The 20812-nt window shown below is 35.6% G+C and overlaps 1 protein-coding gene across 4 annotated transcripts in view; it reads right to left on the reverse strand.

Annotated features, from left to right (window-relative positions):
- Window positions 1-20812, reverse strand: part of LOC128242140 (pregnancy zone protein-like) — a 364302-nt gene that overhangs the window by 274142 nt on the left and 69348 nt on the right. For all 4 annotated transcript variants that reach the window (XM_052959201.1, XM_052959199.1, XM_052959197.1 and 1 more), the window contains exons 13-15: window positions 20596-20739; window positions 19800-19961; window positions 15302-15415 (exon numbers count right to left, since the gene is read on the reverse strand). In XM_052959201.1, coding sequence (XP_052815161.1) covers window positions 15302-15415; window positions 19800-19961; window positions 20596-20739 — 420 coding nt within the window. The remainder of the gene's footprint in view (window positions 1-15301; window positions 15416-19799; window positions 19962-20595; window positions 20740-20812) is intronic.

The raw sequence follows: 20812 nt of genomic DNA on the forward strand, positions 1-20812 counted from the left end.
TTACTTTCCTCAAACAATTCTGTTTACAAAATAATGGTTTGACAATTTTCCATCAGGCGGTGTTTTTGTGAAAAGGTTTGTCGAAGTGTTTTTAGAAACTAAACTATAAATCAAACTCTAGTAAAAGACAGAAGGCGGGGCTGTTATGCGGCGTTACACTGCTAAATGGTTCCTATAAAATGGTGAAGAAATGGTATTATAAATAAAGTTATCTTTGTTTAAACCATTCATTCGACGAAGCATTTACGACGCAATTTATCACGTGGTATACACACACTGATATAATAACGTCCAAAATTACCTCGGGGTAAATACTCCCAGTGGGCAAATGTTGGTCATATAAACGGGGTAATATAAACCTCACCCATACAGCGAATGACGTAAATATATAATTTGTTTGATATTGCCCAGATATTGAAAATGGAATGTTGCGTGTATAAAACATAATATAGACTCGCAATCGGAAGTTTAAAAGACAGATCCATTTTGATAGAAAAGTAATAATCAGGAATGATTAATATATTGCAGAAAATGTTTAGTTCCAACCAGAGTAAGTAAATCCGTTGAAAATTGAGCTATATATAGAATATTACTTCACCAGCGCGTTATTTTAGTGTTAAACTAAGTTGCTGTTTTTTGTCGGAGTTTTCAATCCAAAATATGTATAAACAATTCCAATTGGATTTTTTTTCAGTCTCATATTTCACTGTTAAATATGAATAGAACAGAACAGAACAGAACAGAACATTTATTTACCAGGCAATAATAGACCGATGTGGCCGAATATTAAAATGGCGACATGTATATTGGTTATTACGATAAAAAAATCCCATCCAAATATAAGATTTTCCTTAGAAGTATTCAAACTTTCAATTTCAATGCTAACTGGTCGATTGTTAGGGAAGAAATTTTTTTTTTTTATAGAATTATTAATGGTGAGTAATGTTTAATATCAATACTTTGCAGACAAATGATTGTGGTATTAAGAGATGATATATTATGTGTCAGTTATACTGAAGCATCCCATTAGCTGTTACAAAAATATAGGAGACAGTGATAGAGGCGGTAATCACGTGAAACATTGTTTTGATACCAAGCATTAAAAAATGGCAGCGCCCAGTGAGACGGTATGTATTTTGTTAAGTTTCTCTCAATAATTAAACAATTAAATTTCGTAACATCGACTATGTTCCAGCGCCCAATTTTCCCCGTTATTTGGTACCTTAATTTTGTTAGACAGTTCTATAGTTTATTTGGAATATGTGTCACAAGTTTTCAATCGAGGCGAAATGTGCTTTGGAAATCTTAGAACCAAGCATGAACTGTCATTTATTTTTAAATGTTGTCCTTAATATACGCAATTTCGTTTACAGAGCTATTTAAAAACATTGCATGAACACCTATCGGTATGCCCTAAGTTTTGTTTCCACAGCAACGTACGTATGTTTCCGAAATAATGTTACAATCATTTTTAGAACCTAGCACTTAAGAAATATTGTTCGAACCAAGCACTACGTAATCTTAAACGTGTTTTGAATTTGTTTTTCAGGCTGATAAACTAGTCGTTGAACAGCTGAAAATGAATACTACTTCTGCAGCATAGTACTATACAGGTTGTATATCAATTCTAATGTCTATTCTAATATTTTTTTAGTATAAATAAGAATTCTATTGAACAGTCCGGGCATTCGTTATTTTGTATCGAAGTAAAGGTTATTTAAAAATTGTATAACCCGATTCTCCGCCCATAGTTATGATAACCATAAACAATTATAATACTTAAAAGTGTAAATATATATTTGTATACATGCAGTAGGGCATGATAGCAAGCAAAATCCCTAAATGTAAATATTGACTATTTATCACATTGCGACGAATGTTGATTAACCTTTGAAGTGGTTAAAATGGAGTTTTTGGATGGTCATTTCCTTAATTTTACGATTATATAGAAGTCAGGTAAAACGGTGAAATAGACTTGGCACCGGGCAATTAAGCGATTAAAAAATGTTGAAACTAAAGTTTCCGACAATGTATAAGTGGTATTTTACTTTTCACAATTGTAAATATAACACAAATGTCTTTTTCAGATCATGGGAAAAACGAAGTCGAAACTGAGGAAGTACGTCCGGCGAAGGAGTGCACATTTCGCCTCGATTGAAAACTTGTGACACGCATTCCAAATAAACTACAGAACTGTCTAACAAAATAAAGGTACCAAATAACGGGGAAAATTGGGTGCTGGAACATGGTCGATGTTACGAAATTTAATTGTTTAATTATTGAGAGAAACTTAACAAAAATACATACCGTCTCACTGGGCGCTGCCATTTTATAATGCTTGGTATCAAAACAATGTATCACGTGATTACCGCCTCTGAGTGAACTCCGAGAAAACACGGAAATGAGAGAATCAGATAATATTTAAGAAGGAATACCAACTTTTTGCATCTGATATGAGGTATCAATAAGACTGCATTTTCTTATTTTCGCTTGTGTTAGGAGCTTCAAGTAGCCTTCAGGAAGATAATAAATGTTATTCGCAAATCTTGCTAGCATTTTTGAAAGGTTAGATCAAAAATGCCTAAAGCATGGTTTGGATGTTTGTCTTCCGCAATTTCTTATTTGTCATCAACAGTGTTCAGCTCTAGGTTTTAAGTTCCTGGTTTACATACAGGACTGGTTGCTGCAGAAAATGGACATGTTGCTAAGGGCGAAAAGGATCGTTTCAGCGAGCTGTGATTTTTTTTAACATTTCGAATTTGAGGGGAAATGTTGCAAATTGTGTTTAATCGAAGATACTTTTGTCTACAATTTCAAATATATATAGTCCGGAATAATTACGAATTCCAGTGGGAACCTTTTCGCTGGGAAAAAAACAAGACGTCAATAGTTGACTTCGATTAGAATCTGATAATATGATAAGGCATTTAAGACTGTATTAATTAATTTCTTGGCAACAATTATGGCACAGTTCCCATCAGAATATTTTTATCAAACTTTATTCAAATTTGGTTGAAACGTATTGATTTTCAAAGACGCTAGTGTACAATAAAGACCACTCACAGTGTACGGTTAATAGATATCTCACTTTTTTGCCGTGCGGCAACTTTACTAAAACAATAAGCTGGCAGTGAATACAGACATGCACGTGTCTGTCAAACAATGAAATTACGCGTGGTCGAACATTTTTAGAGATTTTGCTTTAAGGAACATTTCCATAAAAATGAAGACTGTAATCAATTGCTTTTATGCAAGATCAGTTTTCGTTTTGTGCAAGACCCATTGAATATTTAGAATAGAACCTACATTTTAAGTCATTTTACATTCAAATCTGTCGCAGAGTGTGTGTACCGGGAGAGTGGCAGTAGGCGGATCTTAAAACACCCGCGAAATTAGAAAGTCTTAATGATAAAGTGTAGTACTTAATGATTGCCTGTCTGAAATTCCAATTGCTTAGAATGTAGGTCGTATTCTAAAATTTGCTCAAATCTCCCAATATATTAAAATGAAAAAAGGACAATCGTTGACATATTAAAAAGCTGCAACCTCAAAGATTGAACGTTTTGACAACTATTTTTTGTCTTGGAACGGGCCATTGTTTTTCGAAAATGCATGTAAACCAGTGATATAAGACTGCTGACAAAAAAAATTAAAATAGATCGCAGATTTTTTATATTTAAGCTCAAAAATTGATGTTTTATCCATTTTTCTTAAACCGTTCGCCATAAAACATTAATTTTCGAACGGAAATATGAAAATCTGCAATATGTCTAAAAGATGCACTCTTACATCCAAATAAGGTGTACCACAGTTATACAATTATTTTGTTCTAAACATTATGAAGGATAGCATGTTTAATTTGAAAAGACGGTATTTCTATCTAATGAGACGATAGTTGATCACTGTAAATATTTTAGGACCCACCAGTCATCGTTAATATTCGTGCGTTTTCTATATGCCTATTGTTCATATATTATTATTTCTTTGAACGCCACGTGTACCCCTCAAGAGTTTACGTCCAACATATTGTTGAATGTTAATCATGCAAGACAATGATCACTTCATGACGCTCGGCGGCTTAAGTATATCTTCGGAACTAAATGGTTCTTGGTTCACATCTTGTTGCATAAAATATGACAAACCATTGATCACTTCGTGTCCCTTGGCGGCTTTCTGAAAATCCGCTGGCGGCTTAAGCCGATGTTAAGGGGACGTTGAAATTGTTCCACTTCTCTTTTCGTTTATCATTAGATCCAATTAGTGTGTTCGTACTCTGATATATTTGGTGTTTAGAAAGGATTATATCTTCGGAATTTGGTTTCTTCTCTACATCGTGTTGCATAAAATATGACAAACCATTGATCACTTCATGTCCTTGGTGGCTTTCTCATGGCTGCGAAACAGTGGCTCCAGCTCTTTTAGGAGCTATGTATAAAAAAGAGCCAATGAGAGCCTGTTTCGCAGCCGTGTTTCTGTCAATCCGCTAGTTAACTGCCTTAGCCAGAGTTAGGAGGCATTGACAGTGTTGTACTTTCCTCCTTGTTATATCATTAGACTCAATCATTGTTCCGCACCCTTCTATATTTGATGTTTCAAAAGAATCCATTCGGAGCTCCTCGGTCATTTTTATCAAACACAAACCTCGGTTGTATGCCGGTTCATATGTAAAGTAAAGTAGTTCGTAAAAAAGGAATTATATCATTAATTAAATGTAGTGTTAGCTTGTATTTATTGATCTAAGTTTAAATTGATTGACAATGAAGTGTATTATTGCAAACATAATTAAGATCCGCAAGAGTTAAGTCATTTAGTTTAACTGCTAAAATGAATTACTACGCGATCTTCTTGCAGCGGACTTAAATATACCGATTTCTGAGTATGTAAACCGTCCATCTATACATCCGAGGTTGTTTTCGATAAAAATGGCCGAGGAGTTCCGAATGCAAAGAATTATTTCTTCGGAACTAGGTTCCTTACATGTAACCATCGAGAGCACTGGAAGAGCAGTTTTAAGAGCTCTACGTGCACTTTGTCAGTCAAAGCCGTTGTTGAGACAGTGTCTTATAGCCCTATACGGTATTACATCACATTTAAAGAGATAGCAGTAAAAGTCAATGGCTGTTGTATGACAAAAGTAGAAAACATAAACTATAAGTTGCGGAGTTAGTAGGTGACCCGACATGGGATATGCCGGGCAATTAAAAGTGTATACATGGTTTTCTGTATTTCGTATTTCCCATTTCGAGTCACAAACGGAAACTATAAGTTGCGGAGTTAGTAGGTGACCCGATATGGGATATGCCGGGCAATTAAAAGTGTATACATGGTTTTCTGTGTTTCGTATTTCCCATTTCGAGTCACAAACGGAAACTATAAGTTACGGGGTCAGTAGGTGACCCGAAAGGGGATATGCGGGGCAATTGATATATGATTGTCTGTGTTTCGAATTTCCCATATCGGGTCACAAACGGATACTATAAAGTACGGGGTAAGTAGGTGACCCGTTGTGGGATATGCGGGGCAATTGATATATGATTGTCTGTGTTTCGAATTTCCCATATCGGGTCACAAACGGATACTATAAAGTACGGGGTAAGTAGGTGACCCGTTGAGGGATATGTGGGGCAATTGAAACCATATAAATTTAGTGAACCAAAACGGAAAAAATCTGGTCACCGCGTGACCACTCCTGGAGCAATGGCGTTGCCTCGTTCATGTCGAAGGCGGGATATATCTTGATGCCAAAAGTATGTATTTCAACTCATTTGACTGTTACGATAAAAGCATATGATTTAGATAAAGAAGATTACTGACATTTCGACCTTTTTAACTAGGGAATTCGTGGCCACGATGCTATTAATAAAAAACAATCATTGTTTAACTGTTCATAAATCATATGTTTTTATCATAACAGTAAAGCTGATAAAAATAAAAATTATTAGAATTATAAGAATTTTGCAAATATTGTGTCTCTTTAATTACCAAGGTCATCACCTAGTAAACACCATTAACACTGGAATGGCATCTGTTCAGAAGCACAAATAAGAAAAATACAACACCAACGCCATGTGTAATTCTACGCCTTCGAGTTATTTCAGAAATTACTTCGCCATTAAAATAAAAAACAACGATGTATTTAGATCAGAAAGTATTCACTTAAACGATGTATTTAGATCAGATAGTATTCATTTAACCTAATACTTAGATTTTTTATAGTTTCATTGTTTAGTTTCGCTTTGCCGAATGAACAAACCTAGTATCAAAGCCATTTGAGGTAACTACAGAACGTGTATTGCTCTGTGTTTTATTCTTTCTTCAACTGCCATTTAACAGATCCAATACATTTATGCTTGAAGGGACTAGACACCCGATGGTCCCCAAATCGGCAAATACTTTATATCCTTAAAACAAGCCTAGAATTATCAAACCGAACTGTTATGATGCCAATAATTCTTCATTATACATGATTAAAATAAACTTTTGTCGATGTCTCAGCATAGTTTATCAGTTTAAAAATAGCGCATAATGGTTTCCCAGTTTAAAGTGTGTATTTTTAGCATGTGAAAGTCACGTGATTAGTACAGATACATTATACCGACTCTATTTTTAAATTTACTTGGATTTACGTGGTAGACAAACCCAGTAAATTTTAAATTGGAAAACTACGCAAAAACTACGAAAGACAAATTTATCGTAGGCGTTGTGATATACCTGTAAGAAAGATTATACAAAACGATATAAATTTGATATATTTTGTGACAATCATGAAATGGTATCATCTGGTGTCTAGTCCCTTTACATCGGTTCTGAAATTCGTCGTTTTAATGAGCTCATATATGTTTTTTTCAAATGCTCTTCAAATGGAATCGTGACATTGTGCGCTGAAGATGTATTTAGAATTTGCAATAAAACCGGCAAGATTATATTACATTCTTGAAGCAAGAAATTATTGATTTAAGGAACCTTGAAGATTCTGTGTCAGCAAAGGATTGTCAAAATGTTATTGTTTAAACAAACACCAAAAAGCAACGTATGACACTCATTCGAAGAGATATTCGTAAAAATCAAACCTAGCGGCGTTATTTTTTTTAAAGCTGCACTCTCACAGATTGAGCATTTTGACAACTTTTTTTGTCTTGGAACGAGCCAATTTTTGCGAAAATCCATGAAAACCAGTTATATAAGATTGCTGACAAAAAATAGATCACAGATTTTTATATTTACCTTCGAAAATTGATGTTTTATGCATTTTTCTTAAACGGTTTAAGCCATAAAACATTAATTTTCGAACGGAAATATGAAAATCAGCGATCTGATCTTTTGACAGCAGTCTATATCTAATTATTGGTTTGCAGTTATTTACGAGACAAAAAATAAAAAAAGTTGTAAAAATGGTAAATCTGTGGTATTGCAGCTTTAAAAGCGGCCCTAATGCGTTTTTTTGAGAAAAAAGTATTTTCATGTTCATGCAAAACATATCTCTTATTTGAACGTCATATAGCAATGGTTTAATAGTTAAAGCATGTTGTTTACAATTGATCAATACGTAGCGTGCTGATTAGATTTCTTTAATTTCATCAAACGTTTAATCGACAATTACGCTTAAACAGTAGCGTGTCTAAAACAATCGCATCTAAAGTTTGGCGTAAAATTACATTCATTTTGAACTTGCACTGAATGCGCTGATGTCTTTCGTATTTGAGTTGATGTCGTGTTTTGCATTGCATTAAGGGGTTGTGGCTGTTTATTTCTTCACCACTGTTTTTTCAATGCTTTATTGCGTCAACAGGTCTGGATCCATTTCCACATTCAAGACCTAAAGTGCTTGAGCAACCACAAACACATGCTAATATAATCAACAGGCACATCAATATAGTTGCCAAAGCTTTCTTTCGTGATTTTCGCATTTGCGTTGAAGTATCGCCGTTAATGTTCTGGCAATCTTGTTACAGTACTACAAACTAATTTCATGATTTGAATGACTTAGCCTAGTCGTATGCTTGTGCGCTGCGATAAAATGATCGTGTTATGTGTTTGTTCCATGCCATATGAAGCCCTTCTTATGTTTTGTGCGATGCCGTATGTAGCCTGTATATGTGTAAGTGCGATGCCGTATGTAGCCCGTGGTATGTTTAAGTGCGATGCCGTATGTAGCCTGTGTTATATCTAAGTGCGATGCCGTATGTAACCCGTGTTATGTTTAATTGCGATACCGTATGTAGTCTGTGTTATGTTTAAGTGCGATGCCGTATGTAGCCCGTGTTATGTTTAAGTGCGATGCCGTATGTAGCCTGTATATGTGTAAGTGCGATGCCGTATGTAGCCCATGTTATGTTTAAGTGCGATGCCGTATGTAACCCGTGTTATGTTTAAGTGCGATGCCGTATGTAGCCTGTGTTATATCTAAGTGCGATGCCGTATGTAACCCGTGTTATGTTTAATTGCGATACCGTATGTAGCCTGTATTATGTTTAAGTGCGATACCGTATGTAGCCTGTGTTATGTTTAAGTGCGATGTCGTATGAAGCCCGTGTTATGTTTAAGTGCGCTGCCATATATAGCCCGTGTTGTGTTTAATTGCGCTGCCACATATAGCCCGTGTTATGTTTAAGTGCGATGCCGAATGTAGCCCTAGTTATGTTTAAGTTCGATACCGTATGTAGCCTTGTTATGTTTTAGTGCGTTGCCGTATGTAGCCCTTATTATGTTTTAGTGCGATTTCATATGTAGCCCGTGTCCTGTTTAAGTGCGATACCATATGTAGCTCGTGTTCTGTTTAAGTGCGATACCATATGAAGTCATATGGCATATGTACAGCTCTTGTTATGAGTTTTGTGTTTTGTTATGTGGCTCTTCTTATGTTTAATGCTTCTTATGCCTTGTGTTACGCTATCTATATTTTTGTGTGATGCCATATATAGCTTTGTATATTTTAGAGCGTTAACATATTAAGCCCGTGTTATGTTTAAGTGCGATTTCAACTGAACATTCAACGATGACTTAATAATATTTAATACGTGTATATATTAACTGACTTCTGTTTTAGAATAAATACACAGGTACCCTCGAAGATCTACTTCTAGCAAATACCTTTTTAAGGTGAAGAATTCTAGGCGCAAATACTTAATCCTAGCCTACAAGACATTTATATAAATGTTCTGCCAATTAAGTGCTAACAAAATGGAATAACAATTCCGTGTCCAAAGACCTCCGGCAATAGGACGAAATACAAGTTGCCTTTCTTTTCCTTTTCTTCGTTTTGTATAAGACTTCTCCAATCTAAGCAACGAGATATTGTAATGCACTAGACCCCATATAACATTACGTCTTAAAATATGTTTTAAAAGGAAGATATATGTTCATGTTGAAAAAGAAATAAGTACAAGCAATTATTTTAGAATATTTCTAAGAACGAGACGATAGATAATAAGGCCCTTCCTAGATCCGTTTCCATACCGGTATGCATTTACATATTTATACATTCTCATATTACTGTCATGTGTTCTTTTGTAAAACATACATTCTAACAGTGCACGCAATGACACACGAATAATATCCGGCAATCTGAGAACATAGGGTAGAGTGACGTAATATCACGTGACAAGCAATATACGGTAAAAACTCGCTATCACGAACTCTGTTATCTCGAAGTTCATGGTAATTCACTTTATTTTGACTGTTTTCGGTTTCACACCTTTTGTTTTGTATTTCGGTTATACCACAATTAAGCAATTGCTTTAATTTACCAAAAAGGATTAATAAATGTCATAAACAATGATTCTTATGATGGATACCGAGTTTAATTTGAAAGAAAGGTGCAGAAAACACGGTATTCAAATGATTTAATATTTTTTTGCTTTTTCAGCTTTTTAATACAATCTTGTTATCAGTAATTAATATTTTCCATAAATGCATTATTTAGTAAGTAGTTAAAGGTTAATCACTCAACATTTATGTTTGTTATACATGTGTATGTATTGCTTCTGTTTACGAGTGTCACTTTAATCCAGAGAATTCCTGCTTGATATAGACACAATGCGCCTTCTATCTAATTTGAAATCAATCAATCTTAGAAGTCAAGTTTGAAAATGCCAATACAAACGGCAAGAATGAATGATTTCATTTTCAGAAAGTCTCACTTCTATTGAACGCTTTTCAAAGAAATTAAAATTCGTATTCAAATCACGATCGAATTTGAAAGAACAAGTTGAAGAAATGATTAAGAACGAATAAAGCTGTGAATGTTTAGGCAATCCTAAGATTGGGATGGAAGTTAAGGCACTGTTTAAACTAGAAATCAGCGACAAGTTGATTATTGCGGGGTTTTTTTTGTTGACAATTTCGTTTAGCACACTTTTGTCATAAAGTCATCCGTTTTTATGAAAGTGTCAAGGCCTCAAATAGAAAATATATAATTTATTTTATAAATTGACATGTGTGGTCGTACGCGATAGGCAGGATCTAAAAACAGTTTTTAGTTCGCAGACTCTCAAATTCGATTGATTCTCTTTGATACGCAAGTTCGATAACAAAATATTATTATTTATTGATTGATTTATATAATATTTTCATAGTTTTTCTTTGCAATCAGTTATACATAAATTATGGCGACAAATTTGAGGTTACGTACACATACACCACTTTAAACCCCATCAAACCCCAGTAAATCCCAGTGAACCGTCCAGAACATTGTTTGTATCCCTAACTCGACCGATCCTATCTATTCTCATGACCCTGTGTATGTGTGGGTTTTTTTAAAACGTTAACCAAATTGCTTATCTATTTCAGACAAAGATCGTTTTAAAGTTAATTTGTGTCTTAAAACTACAAGAACTACTTCTATCTAACATATTCTGAGCATAGACCTTAGTTACCATGGCAACTTGATCCTCGAAATATAATAATTTACGAAATACACGTTTTATAATCACAATAAATATCATGTTTTCTTTGTATTGTCATTTCTATTATTTTATTTGAAATCCTATTCCTTTACAAACCCAATATTGCTACATTAAATGATATCTGGAAAAAGTAGTTCTTAGAACATCAGACACAGGTTAAGACGATTTCAGTTGAACGTGATTTTCTTTCTTTTTAATATCAAAGAAAAAACGATCGAAAATAGGAATAATTTTTGATTTCAAGTCATTTTTTCGAATTTATATATCACATGGGCTGGTATAGATAAAGAATGTTAAGTCATTTCTTCTTAACTTAAAGATGCGCTTCTACCCCCAAATGAAATCACAATTAATCCAATTGTTTTAATATACCAAAAAGAATAAATAAATGTAGAAAACAATTGTTCTTATGAAGGATAAAGAGTTCAATTTGAAAGAAAGGTCCAGAAAACACGGTATTTCTACCTTATGAGAGCATGGTAGATCACAGTAAATGTTATAGCACTCACCAATCATTTATGTTTTTTGCATTTTCTGCTATCAAATACACGGTTTCAATCTTGTAATCAGTAAATTTCCATAAATGCATTATTATGTTAGTTAAAATTTATGTTTATTATACATGTGATAAGGCACATTCCTTTTTTACGTATCTAACTAAATACTTGTCCTATGATATAAATACTTATTATCTCTGATATACATCATTTTGATTGACCTTATTGTATAAAGCATACTTCAATGTTCAAAACACTTTTACATTTCTTTATTTAATACTATTTTATTTAAATTTGAATATTAACATTTTAAGAAATCTACTCAAGTTAGGTAATGACTTATAGATGCACTCTCACAGGTATAATACCATTTTTAAATTATTTTTTTATTTGTTTTGGGAAGAGCAAATTTTGCGTTAACATCTGCAACCAATGATATAAGATTGCCGACAAAAGATCAGATCGTAGATTTTCATATTTCCGTTCGCAAATTCATTTTTTATGACTAACGGTTTAAGAAAAATGCATAAAACATCAATTTTTGAACTTGAATATAAGAATCTGCGATCTTTTTTTTTGTCAGCAGTCTTATATAGTTTGTTTCCATGGATTGTTTGCAAAGATGGCTCGTTCCAAGACCAAAAATAAAAAAAAAGTTGTCAAAACCTTCAGTCTGCTAGAGTGCATCTTTAACATGCTTTTTGAATACATGCTCCAAGGATTCGATACACACAAGTTAAAAAAATGGCTTAAAGAAATAAGTTACTTATTATAAAAGCTGATTATGCGTAATAACTTTCGAGAAATGGAGTCCCGGACTCTTCCCCGTATTGAATATATGTTTACTCCCCCCGGTCTCTTCTTACCCTGTCTTCAGCATATGTTGTTTCCCGAGGGGTCATCATACCCTTCATTGAAAATATATGTATTTCTCTTCACCTCAGTTAAACAAAATAAAGTTGAAATGGATTTTTTCGATGGCACTCTTTTGTGCGTTGTAAGAATAACTCACGCATAGATATGTGATATTTCGTGGTTGTCATAGATATGCGCGCATTGATTCAAAACGTGCAAATCATCAGTAGTTAAATTATTCTTTAAATAGTTCTGGGAATTGGGTAGCATTATTTCTTGAATGCAGCGTGAACTATTTGTTGTGCCATTTTAAGCGAGAAATGATTTTTTTGGATTTAAATGTTACCACAAGACAAGGTTTCCATGGTGCTACAGAAGTCGGTCTTCAACAAGGGAGATAATTGCGTGATGACAATAAAAAGTAGTTCCATACGGGTACTTCTTATCATTGTCGGTAAACCTCGTTTCCACTACACACTCATTGCTCTGGTTGGGATGAACTATCTTATACTCTCGGTCATGGAAGATACTTATTAGAGTCTTGGATGGGCGAATACGTCATCCTATGACGGGATCAAACCCTTTCTTAAACCACTTATAAGAAAAAATGTATAGTCGGTTGATCAAACTTGTTAGATAAAAAAGTGGTCGTTCTTGCCGTCAAACACCGGAAGATATGCAAATTACAACATTTCTAGAAAAGATCGTTATTGTACTTTTTGTAATACCAATGATTTAGAAGATGAATTCATTTTATATTTACATGTCTATGGCCTTGTTATAATGATATCAGAAGGAAATACATTAAGATTTTTTTGTCGAACTAAGCATGTGTATGTTTATAGAACTGCTAGAAAGGTTAGAAAACAAACATACTGTATTTAAATAATCCACATATATAAAAAAATCTCTTATAAGTCTAGTTTAAGGAATGTTTGGCATGATAATCCCCATATGATAATGCTGTGCATCTTCTGCTAATTGCACTGGTGGCACAGTAGGGGCCAATTTCCTGTGTATTCGTTTATTGGCTCAGGGCCATTTAGGGTCCATTTCTATGATAAAACCTCCCAAACTGCACAACAAAATACTCAGATCGGAGATCTGATATAAGGGATCAAGGCAAGTAGATTTAAAATCAATACACAGAGGTTAGTTTACTGAACACAGATTGGGGGGGGGGCGATGGGGTCACTTACAGAAGGCTTAAACTAGGCCTTTAAATATACAACGTCCATTACATAAGCGATTAGTTTATATCAGCTCAGCCTCATATTTTATATTTTGCATATACTGTTTTCATGAATGTCAAATTATTCATATTAACATATCGACATTGAAGTTATCTGATATGTATTATTAACTTTATTATGAATAAAAAAGGAACATTTTTTCACCTACGCTTAGAAATAATTTTATGCACGGTGATGACATTATTTACCTTCGAGAAATAAGCAAAATGTATATAAGCTACAGTTAAGTCCCTTTGATATAAGTCCGTTACCAAAAGTATGACTTACCGGAGAAACATTAACTTATCTATTTTTTACAAATAAATTCAATATCATTTTCTATGACTATGTACTTTGTCGGTATACATTAAATAAAATAATGTTCTGTTCTGTTCTGTTCACAGCCAAAGTTTAATCACGATATCGGTCACTTTAGACTGGCGGCTTCGCTGTTTATCACTTTCTATAGTCCATAAAACAAGATTTACAACCATCATCAGACATTAACTCTATGTTTATACTGTAATTCTATCCTGTATATCAAATAGTTCATACAATGGCGAAAGTCTGCTTCGTATACTCAATCTTTTGTTGTTGAACACTCACGTATGCTTCAAATGCAATAAATACCGCCCATGCCTTATGGCGCAGCTGCAAGTTTTCTCGAGGATAATTAATTTAAGGTTCCCGGATGGGTAGGATTCCTTTTTTCTGTAATTATGTTCGTACGTATAGCACGGTGTTTTATGTCTAAATGTTGAAGGAGGCAGAAGAAAAAAATATACCGATTCCCTCAAAGGAAACGAAAAATATATTTAATATTATGATTGTGTCCAAAGAAAAAAACTTTTTATAAATAGTTGATGAAGGCGTGTGAGTGTCTAAACTTACAATTTAAACGCCTTTGATCTTTTCTAAGTCATATCACTAAAATAAAAAAGAGCCAATATGATTATTAAACACTCTGAACAAAGTAAGTGGTCAGCATTTCATTTTGTCTAATTAGAAGGAAGCATTTCTCAAATTTACCAATATATTAATTTCAGCAAATCAGCAGTCAGCTGTTATTCATTTCATTTTGTCTAATTAGAAGGAAACATTTCTCAAGTTTACCAATATATTTATTTCAGCAAATCAGCAGTCAGCTGTTATTCATTTCATTTTGTCTAATTAGAAGGAAGCATTTCTCAAGTTTACCAATATATTTATTTCAGCAAATCAGCAGTCAGCTGTTATTTATTTCAATCAGGAGAGGCGGTATATATAACTAGTGGCTGGTCAAGTTAGTGGGTAGTTTACATAATTTCTTGTAGACCCCTTAAGAACTACAAGATTTTCAGTACGTTCTTATACAAAATAAATGCATGGTAATTCGACGTGGCTACATCAAACCATTTGTTCTTGTATGTAACACTATTTAACCTTTACAGTAAATGTCGTTGTAGTTTTCTTCATTATATCACTAAAACTAAGCGAACAAGATAATAAAACACACATGAACAATGTTGATCTATTGAAAAGAAAAATAATACCGAAATAAATAAACGAATATATATATCAACATGACAATTTTGCAAATCTATTTCACTGATATCTATTTTGGTGACCATATGATTCTACTTCTGTCTCATATTTCGTTTTTCCCTTCTTTATGCATTCATTTATAGCAGAATAATACCTAAATTATGATCAACAGGGTTCTACATAACTTTTTAAGCTATAGCAAAGGTTAAAGTTTTGAACTCCGCCTTCGCCAAGACGGCTCACAATACATCGACTATTTTCTTGAGGAAGAGATAGAAAATACTCCTACCTGATTAGAAGACTCGACCATGGAAACCGAAAGGGTTGTTTTCGAGCCGCTGTAGTACTTGACTGGAACCACGTCGGCTTTGATGCTCTCCTCGCGTCCTCTGACATACCACACCTGTAATAAATTAAAAAAGATGGTGAACCTCAACGACAATGCCAGGCCAAAATCTTTACTAATAATAAGAAAAGCATAAAGATTTCGGAACGCTTTTGACTATCTTAATTGTACCTTTCTCCCATTAGTGTATACCGTATTTTTTTCTCTCCCTCTCTTCTCCCATTGGTGTGTGCCCAAACTTCTTCTCGCCTCTTCTCCTATTGTTGTGTACCATTTTTTCTACTTCTCCTTCCTTCTCCATTGATGTGTACACAAATCTCTTCTCTCACTCTATTCTCTAATTGTTGTGGTCCAAACTCTCTTTTCTTACTCTCTTCTCCCATTGTTGTGTACCCAACGTTCTTCTCTCCCCTCCTTCTCCCATTGTTGTGGTTCAAACTCTCTTCTCACATTCTCTTCTTCCATTGTTGTGTACCCAACGTTCTTCTCTCCCCTCCTTCTCCCATTGTTGTGGTTCAAACTCTCTTCTCACATTCTCTTCTTCCATTGTTGTGTACCCAACGATCTTCTCTCCCTTCCTTCTCCCATTGTTGTGGTTCAAACTCTCTTCTCTCACTCTCTTCTCCCATTGTTGTGTGCCCAACACTCTTCATTCCAATCCTTATCCCATTGTTGTGGTCCAAACTCTCTTCTCTCCTTCCCTTCTCCCATTGTTGTGTACCAAACTTTCTTCTCTCCCTCCCTTCTCCCATCGTTGTGTACCAAACTTTCTTCTCTCCCTCCCTTCTCCCATTGGTGTGTACCCAACTTTCTTCTCCCCCTTCCTTCTCCCATTGTTGTGTACCCAACTTTCTTCTCTCCCTCCCTTCTCCCATCGTTGTTTACTCAATTTTCTTCTCTCCCTTCCTTCTCCCATTGTTGTGTACGCTACTTTCTTCTCCCCAATCCTTCTCCCATTGTTGTGTACCCAACTTTCTTCTCTCTGTTCCTTCTCCAATTGTTGTGTACCCAACACTCTTCTTTCCAATTCTTCTCCCATTGTTGTGGTCCAAACTCTCTTCTCACATTCTCTTCTCCCAATGTTGTGGTCCAAACTCTCTTCTCTCACTCTCCTCTCCCATTGGTGTGGTCCAAACTCTCTTCTCTAACTCTCTTCTGCCATTGGTGTGGTCCAAACTCTCTTCTCTCACTTTTTTCTCCCATTGGTGTGTTCCAAATTCTCTTCTTTCACTCTTTTCTCCCATTGTTGTGTTCCGAACTCTCTTCTCTCACTCTCTTCTCTCACTCTCTTCTCTAATTGTTGTGTTCCGAACTCTCTTCTCTCACTCTCCTCTCCCATTGTTGTGTTCCCAACTTTCTTCTCTCTTCTCTCCCTTCCTTCTCCCATTGTTGTGTACCCAACTCTCTTCTCTCACTCTCTTCTCCCATTGTTGTGTACCCAACTTTCTTCTCTCTTCTCTCCCTTCCTTCTCCCATTGTTGTGTACCCAACTCTATTCTCTCCCTTCCTTCTCCCATTGTTGTTTCCCCAACTCTCTCGTCTCCCTTCCTTCTCCCTTTGTTGTGTTTCGAACTCTCTTCTCTCACTCTCTTCTCCCTTTGTTGTGTTTCGAACTCTCTTCTCTCACTCTCTTCTCCCATTGTTGTGTACTCAACTTTCTTCTCCCGCTTCCTTCTCCAATTGTTGTGTACCCAACTTTCTTCTCCCCCTTCCTTCTCCCATTGTTGTGTACCCAATTTTCTTGTCCCAATTCCTTCTCCCATTGTTGTGTACCGAACTTTCTTCTCTCCCTTCCTTTTTCCATTGTTGTGTACCAAATTTTCTTGTCCCAATTCCTTCTCCCATTGTTGTGTACCCACTTTCTACTCCCCCTTCCTTCTCCCATTGTTGTGTTCTCAATTTACTTCTCTCCCTTCCTTCTCCCATTGCTGTGTACCCAACTTTCTTTTCCCCCTTCCTTCTCCCATTGTTGTGTACACAATGTTCTTCTTCCCCTTCCTTCTCCCATTGTTTTGTACTCAATTTTCTTCTTTCCGTTCCTTCTCCAATTGTTGTGTAACCTACTTTGTTCTCTCCCTTCCTTCTCCCATTGTTGTGTACTCAACTTTCTTCTCTCCCTTCCTTCTCCAATTGTTGTGTACCAAACTTTCTTTTCCCCCTTTTTTCTCCCATTGTTGTGTACCCAACTTTCTTCTCCCCCCTCCTTCTCCAATTGTTGTGTTACCAACTTTCTTCTCCTCCTTCCTTCTCCCATTTTTGTGTACCCTATTTTCTTCTCTCCCTTCCTTCTCCCACTGTTGTTTACCCAACTTTCTTCTCTCCCTTCCTTCTCCCATTGGTGTGTACCCAACTTTCTTCTCCCACTTCCTTCTCCCATTGGTGTGTACCCAACTTTCTTCTCTCCCTTCCTTCTCGCATTGGTGTGTACCCAACTTTCTTCTCCCCCTTCCTTCTCCCATTGTTGTGTACCCAACTTTCTTCTCCTCCTACATTCTCCCATTGTTGTTTACTCAATTTTCTTCTCTCCCTTCATTCTCCCATTGTTGTGTTCGCTACTTTCTTCTCCCCCATCCTTCTCCCATTGTTGTGTACCCAACTTTCTTCTCTCCTTCCCTTCTCCCATTGTTGTGTACCAAACTTTCTTCTCTCCCTCCCTTCTCCCATCGTTGTGTACCAAACTTTCTTCTCTCCCTCTCTTCTCCCATTGGTGTGTACCCAACTTTCTTCTCCCCCTTCCTTCTCCCATTGTTGTGTATACAACTTTCTTCTCTCCTTCCCTTCTCCCATTGTTGTGGTTCAAACTTTCTTCTCTCCCTCCCTTCTCCCATCGTTGTGAACCAAGCTTTCTTCTCCCCCTTCCTTCTCCCATTGTTGTGTACCCAACTTTCTTCTCTCCTTCCCTTCTCCCATTGTTGTGTACCAAACTTTCTCCTCTCCCTCCCTTCTCCCATCGTTGTGTACCAAACTTTCTTCTCTCCCTCCCTTCTCCCATCGTTGTGTACCAAACTTTCTTCTCTCACTCTCTTCTCCCATCGTTGTGTACCAAACTTGTCCTTGTTAATATTACAAATAAATTAACATTCTTAAGATTATCTTTATCCTGTAAAAAAGATATGTTTTTAAATACTATTTATGCCAGTGTTCCTTGTTTCCATTTTGTAATTTTATAATCATAATATTATTCCTCCTCCACCTTTGATTTTTTGTAAAAATATTGTATATTCCACCTTACCCTTTATCATTATCATTTTGTTTAAAACATGTTGTTTTGTTCATATTGTGTATTGCATTGTTTTGTCAGATGCTCAATTTACTGAGCCTTGATTAATAAAACTAATAAAACTTTGTTTCAAAATCCAACTTATTCAATATCCTATGCAGATATCTCTCTTGGCCAGCATATCACGTACAAATTATGGATGGAATAAGCCATATACGAATCTATTTATACATACACTTCTTAAAAATGCATAACATAACAAAGGGCAGACGACATTTTCAAAACAGGATGTGTCAGATTGTCATTTCCGTTTTCGTACCGACTTACGTGGGCGTAATCCCGAAAAAGATTCAAGAACATTTAAATCGGATTATAAGGTCTCCGTTGTTCAATTAAGGGAACGTTGGGTGTCTGGTGACCACGTGTTAATTTGGTATCATTTGTAAGGAGAGAAAATAATGCATTACTTAGAAATATTACGTACAAATTGAACTTGAAAGATTGCATAGATATCATTTAACATGCACTCTTACTCCCAAATAAGATTAACCACAATTAACATTATTGTATAAATTTCCCAAAATGATGAGGAAATGTCGAAAACAATTTTTTTTTACAAAGGATACCGAGTATAATTTTAGAAAAATGTTCACAGAACACGGTATTTCTACAATATGAGACGAAAGTAAATCGCAGTATATATTTTAGCACTCACCAATCATTTAATATATCTTGCATTTTCAGCTATTAAATATACGGTTACAATCATGTTAATTAATATCGGTTTTTAATATTTTCCATTAACGCATTATTTACTAAGTAGTTAAATGTAGTTTATCACTCAAAAATTATGTTTGTTATGTATGTGTTTGTATTGATTTTGAACAAGAACACGTCATTCATCTTTTGAAGGTCTAATAACAAAATTCGTGTTAAAGACCTAGTTTAAGCCTTCTATAAAAGTCCCCCGCCAAAAAAAAAAAAAAAAAAAAAAAAAAAAAAACGTGTATTTTTACACAACCTCTGATTTTAATCATATTGCCTAACTGCCTTATCAGATCTCCAATCTGAGTATCCTGCTGTGCAGTTTTGGCTGTTTAATTATGAAAATGGACTCTAAATGGCCATGAGCCAAGAAATGAACACACAGGAAATTGGCCCAACTGTGACACCGAGAGTCAGATAAAATTACGACATATTAAAGGTACTCTCAAAATATACCTGAATGTTATTCACGTCCGCATCGTCTATGGTAATAAGCTGTCGTTGACCCGTGACCGCAACACTACTGACTGTACGTCTGTAGTTTACCGAGTACGAAATTGTATATTGTGACCAATTTGTCTCCTTCAACGCGTTTCCTCTAGGGTCGGTCAGTTCAAGCTAAAAAATAAGGAACAATTTACATGTATCAAATCTTTTTTGTTCTATAAACTTACCAATGTTAAAAATACAAAAGTGCAAAGCGTGTTCGAAATACTTAATTTTGGAGAAGCAAAGATAAAAAAATGTGATTTTTTGTTTTCATTTTCCCTGAAATTGGATGAAAGATACTTGATTTTCTTATGCATTTGTTGAATGTGAATAATTGCCGAATCAGTGAAACAAATTAAATGATCATTAGGGTGCTGGTTTTAGGGACGTGCTCTTTCATTGTGAACGTCAACACTTTGAAGAACTAATGCATAAGTCAATTGTATGCACGGCCCCAAGATCCGGGGGTATACCGGGAATGGCCGGGAAAATGGGCCGTGTTTTCACCTTCCTGTTGCCGGGTGGATGTGGTGGTTTTGTCTTCGCACCAAGTATAGCGGAGACATGGGCCTTACCTTTGGGCCCTGGGTGCGGGGGCATTTTGCGGGGATTCTACCATCAGTTCGTCTCCACAGAACTGGGATTTTACCCGGACTTGGCTGGGCCGAGTCAAAGTCCCCGCTATTCCCCGGACCTTAGTGGGGTTGGGCGTGTTTACAATTGACTGGTGCATAATCAATTTGCGAGTGAGTGATTAAAATACCTCAAATGAGTACGCCGTTGCGCCGTCAAAGAGAAGCGGTATCGGATCCACGGGGGTCGCTTTGAAGTCTTTCGCATACACTGTATACATTGCTGTCTCGTTTTGCTCCGTGTTTGTGTGGGCCTCGTACACTTTCGCAAATATCTGAAAACAAAATCAATGTTAAGTGACCAACAAATATGATTAATATGATACATGGGCGTCTTGGAAAACATCG

The sequence above is a fragment of the Mya arenaria genome, chromosome 8 (genome assembly GCF_026914265.1).
Source record: "Mya arenaria isolate MELC-2E11 chromosome 8, ASM2691426v1".
NCBI classification, from domain to species: Eukaryota; Metazoa; Mollusca; class Bivalvia; order Myida; family Myidae; genus Mya; species Mya arenaria.